At 39.6% G+C, this 4922-nt stretch overlaps 1 protein-coding gene across 1 annotated transcript in view; it reads left to right on the top strand.

The window, feature by feature from the left end:
* The window catches only part of LOC106806208 (glycerophosphocholine phosphodiesterase GPCPD1-like), a 19630-nt gene extending 14940 nt beyond the window's left edge, over positions 1–4690 (top strand). The window contains exons 11-17 of the mRNA XM_014808081.1: positions 295–378; positions 600–645; positions 2037–2179; positions 2632–2765; positions 3421–3556; positions 3861–4015; positions 4303–4690. Of these exons, the coding sequence (XP_014663567.1) occupies positions 295–378; positions 600–645; positions 2037–2179; positions 2632–2765; positions 3421–3556; positions 3861–4015; positions 4303–4627 (1023 nt within the window). The 3' untranslated portion in view covers positions 4628–4690. The remainder of the gene's footprint in view (positions 1–294; positions 379–599; positions 646–2036; positions 2180–2631; positions 2766–3420; positions 3557–3860; positions 4016–4302) is intronic.
* The last annotated feature ends 232 nt before the right edge of the window (positions 4691–4922 follow it).

Here is a 4922-nt window from a genome sequence, read left to right as displayed (position 1 = left end):
AAACGCGCAGTGAAATTGGATCGAGCAACTAGATCGAGTTTATTTTGTCATAAGGTAGTGTGATTATGCATGACACGAAGTATTTGCTAGTCTAGTACTGGAGAAATTAGCGTTTGGATGCGCATTGTGCGGCTTTAACCATAAGTGTTTGTTTCACGAGTGATGCCTATAGGGTAAGATCGAGGTTCATTGGGCATTGGCTGTGGATGAGTGAGGTGGTCATAGGGGTGCTTTTATTGGATACCTTCCTTAACATGAGGTGAGCAAGTTTTAATCTCAGCCATTTTATTTCAGAGAAGCACAAAGAAAGAGATGCTGGATGAACTGTATGAGATTCCTGTCAAAGACCTTAGTGTTTATCGACTGCAGCGGCTCAAGGTTCGTGTCAGTTTTATATCCTACACACCTTGGTGATTCGTGGTGGCACGTGCTTATCTGTGTATCCAATACAAATTTCCTCTGTGAGGTTTGTCTCGTTTGGACATGAATTTTCAGTGAAAGTAGCTAGGGTTCAAATGAATTTTGCACTTACTTTATTCTGCTAAACTGTATGGAATACACATAAGCAATGCTTAAGGATTTTCTCTGCACCAATGTAGATGAGAAATGCACAGGATCAACAGGTTCTGGATGTTGATGAAACTGGTGAGTCTTCACGTCATTCACAGCAGAAAATATACTCATAATGATGTACTTATAATGCAGGAATACCCGGTTTATGTTATCTTGTTAACAGTTATGCGAATATATGGGATAGACGTGTAATATTAGTTGTTATGTGTTAGCAGACATGCACAAGACTATATTCATATTTATGCATTGTCTTTATCTACTTTTTGCTGGGTAGTTCAATGAGAGAATAGTTATAGTAGTCTGTGATAGCAGGCTTATAGTTTGATCAGAAAGCCCATTTGAAAAATGAAATGCAATCCTTGTATCTGCATCACAGTTAGGCAATGGCTGTCGTATTTATGTATCTGACTGATTAACGTTATCACTTTTTGCTATTTTTTGTTAAACTAACAAATATTGGAGAAAACACAGATTTTGATGAAAATGTAGGTACTTGCTCGCATAAACCACTGAAATCTGTGATAAGCAGCAGTAGTCTTTACAAGTGTAGCTGCTGTGTGGCAACTAAATATGGGTTGGTACAGTTTTACCTGAAAGTATTAAAACAATACAGATTCTGATAATAGTTTTCGTGTTAATTAAGGATACTCTCAAGGTTTTACGAAAATTTTTACCGATTTTTCATTTTCAACTTTATTCGATGGCTAACACTATGTGCCACCTGTGTACATGCTCATTTCTCCATATAACGGTACATGTGAACTGTCAGAGCGTTTTGCTTGCCCGCGTACATGTGTAGTGAGCCGCGGCTGACGTCACAAAAACGCTGATTTCTCCGTTTCAATTTCTGACTTAGTAGTCGATGTATAAATGGATATTTCTCTGTGATTACAACTCGGAATAATTTAATTTTACACTCGTTTTAATGGTAACATATTGCTGTAAAAAAGTGCGCAGGGATTGTTGTTAAATGCCGTATTTTATGAGTTATGTCTCTTTATTCGCAAAAATTTTTTAATTCAAACGTGCGACTTGAATTTTAGGCAGTTTTTTTTATTTTTCTTGGTAAATATAAAACTTAAAGAAAAATCCTGATGCACTATTTTGGTACATATTGTGCTTAACATGTGGCGAAAATTTTGTATCCTCATTGAGAAAATGTGGTAATTGAGAAATATCCAAAATACCATTTTTACATAAAAATTCAAAATTTTTGTGGTAACATAATTAGGTGCTGGAAATTTCATAAAATTTTTTGCCTTGAGCATAGAGATATATCTCCTCTATAAATAAAACAAGTGATTGATTCGATTCATTCGTCAATAAACGTTTAATCTTCATTAGAGCAATACCCGTGAAAAAGGTTGAGAGTATCCTTAACACTAGCTCAAGCACGTCATTGAGCTTTGTGGTGAACAGTACATGTGGCTGGTACAGTAGTTCTCTGTGTTTGCTGCCGACAGATGTTGAGGCTTTGGTGAGACGGAGCTCAAGCGCAACAACGATAGATGACTGGCAGCCCTTTCCCACCCTCGAGGAGGCACTGAATCGCGTCAACTCACACGTCGGTTTTAACGTTGAGGTCAAGTACCCGATGCGGAACATGGTGAGAAATGCAGCAGCTTCCAACCAATTCAGAAACCTCCGCGTTTCTAAATCGTAAATAGATAAATGTAACATCTTTTCATAAGGAAGACAGCTTGAAAGCCATTTGCCCACTTGTAGCATGTTATTTCATAGGAGAGTACTTGAAAACATGTCAATTCTTCTTCCTTCTGCCTCGCATAATAGTTTAATTTATTTCACGTTCACGTAGTTCACGTAAGTATTGTTGTATAATGGTCTAACAGTGTATTCCGCACATGTAAATGTTGTTGTGTAGCGACCTTGAATAATACCAACTTCACAATTCATAGAACTGTTGTACGAATCTCATGACCACGCCATGAAAATCTCTGTCTCAATTTGCAACTTCAAAGAATTGCAAATTCTCTTCGCATTAGACCGAAAAATTATAAACGACACAGTGTATGATTTTGGTCCGTTTCTCACTCGCAGGATGGCACGACTGAGCTAGATTCAGTCTATTTCGAGAAAAACGAGTTTGTCGACAGGATCGTGACGGTCGTGTTCACCCACGCTGCTAACCGTAGGATCGTCTTCTCATCATTTGATCCGGACACCTGCATCATGTGAGCACGTTACTTATACAACTCATGCATCCTAGATGTATGGATAAGACATACAGTCGAACCTGTGTTTAAGGTTACTCAAGGTAAGTGACAGGAGTGACTTTTATAGACAGGCGTATGTGCTATAGATATAACCACTAACATAGGTTTGGCGGTATGTCGGTATATCGTGGGTGATGACAGCCCACATGACAAGGCACAAGTGGCTGAGGTGTGCCTGAGGTGGTGCTACAGGCCTTCCCTACCCGATAATTGCCAAAAATGGTACAGTTCCACATTCAATTTGTGCTGAATGGTAGAGCATGCTAATCTCAATCCTAACAGGAGTGAGATAATAACAGTTATCTTACACCTGATCTCATTACTTCTATGTTCTAAGTGTGGTGATTTAATGGCACACAGTATAATTAGTGTTAAGATCTGTCATGCATGGATCAAATTAGAGGACACTCTTAACTTTTGATCTTTTCAAGAAATAGCAGTGAGCCCCAATAAAATGTCTATTAGAGTTTTGCCATCCAAATATCTATCAATTGCCACTAAAGTCATAACACATGATCACTCACTCAATCACAAAGAGGACTTCCAGTCTCAATATATCTTGGAAATTTTAATGATGATAACGAGCCACAAATCGTCTGCTGTTCTGTTGCAGGTTGCAGCTGAAGCAGAATAAGTATCCCGTGATGCTATTGTCGCAGGGAGCGCACGGAAACCATGTTGGCTATGAAGATGTTCGCGCGCGAAGCCCTGAAGTCTGCATCCGACTGGTCAAGTGCGAAAAGCTACTGGTCAGTTAGTCAGCTAGCCCACATTCATGCATCAATGAAATTACAAAAATTTTATGGAGCAAAAACATCAAAAGTGCCTTTTAATATCTCTTGTTGTTATTGTTGACGTTCTTGTTATCATGGTTGTTGATTTTGTTATCTTTGTTCTTGTTATTGTTTTTGTATTTGTTGTCTTTGTTATTATTGCTGTAATATAAGTTTATAATGTATAGCATTGAACTAATGTATATTATAAGCACACACTTATTAAACTACATTTATTCAGTCACTGTCATTGTTTATAGCTAGCTTGTCACTGTTTCAGGGTGTGTGCATGTATGCTGGTGACATAATAAGGTTGCCACAACTGGTTACGCTGTCCAAGAATCTAGGCTTGGTCATGTTTACTTGGGGAGTAGAGGAGAATGAGGAGATACTCAATGTCAAGAAGCTCGGTGTGGATGCCGTCATATTTGATAGGTATATGTGTAAGCTTGGTGTTTCCTACCTGCTCACAGTTTTGAACTGGCATCTATGGTTGCCACGTTTCCTGCTCGTGCAGGTGGTAATCATCGTATTATTTCCCTTTCGATATTGCATCTTTAGCATCACTTCTCATTTCTCGTATGACATCACGTTTTTATTATAGTTTAATTTCTCTAGATCTTCCAATACGACGTTGTTAATAACATGTCTCATTTCTCTTTCGATGTCGCATGTTTAATATCATGTCTCATGCGGCTTTCGATATCTTGTCGTGTACATAGGATCAATGAGTATCACACCGGTGTGTCGCAAGAGAATATCTTCTTCGCTGAGGAGAAGAATCGCATGCAGAGTAAGCTGCAGGAACGTGGCCAGTTAAGACGATGCTCTGTCATAACCACGTTGGCGGACGGCACTGTGACCGTAACACCATCTGCAGTAGGCGTCGAAGGAGCTACAATGCAGCCAATGCCACCGCCTGAGAAGAGATTCAGTTCGGCATCTCCAGCGACCGCTTGTGTAGGTGAAAGTAGTAGGGTTAATGAGGCGACGCCAGCCAGTGTAAATGATAGTGAGGTGCATCCATTTGCCATTGCAAAAGATTAACTTGGGGATGTTGTATCGTCGGTTTCTGGCATACAAAGAAAATAAGAGTGGGACAATGAATAATAAAATAAGTATAGTGTGTGTGTGTGTGTGTGTGTGTGTGTGTGTGTGTGTGTGTGTGTGTGTGTGTGTGTGTGTGTGTGTGAGAGAGAGAGAGAGAGAGAGAGAGAGAGAGAGAGAGAGAGAGAGAGAGAGAGAGAGAGAGAGAGAGAGAGAGAGAAGAGAGAGAGAGAAGAGAGAGAGAGAGAGAGAGAGAGAAGAGAGAGAGAGAGAGAGAAGAGAGAGAGAGAGAGCA

This window comes from Priapulus caudatus, unplaced genomic scaffold (assembly GCF_000485595.1).
Source record: "Priapulus caudatus unplaced genomic scaffold, Priapulus_caudatus-5.0.1 Scaffold147, whole genome shotgun sequence".
NCBI classification, from domain to species: Eukaryota; Metazoa; Priapulida; class Priapulimorpha; order Priapulimorphida; family Priapulidae; genus Priapulus; species Priapulus caudatus.
Note: the sequence above shows the minus strand (reverse complement) of the source record. Positions and strands in the feature narration are given on the sequence as shown.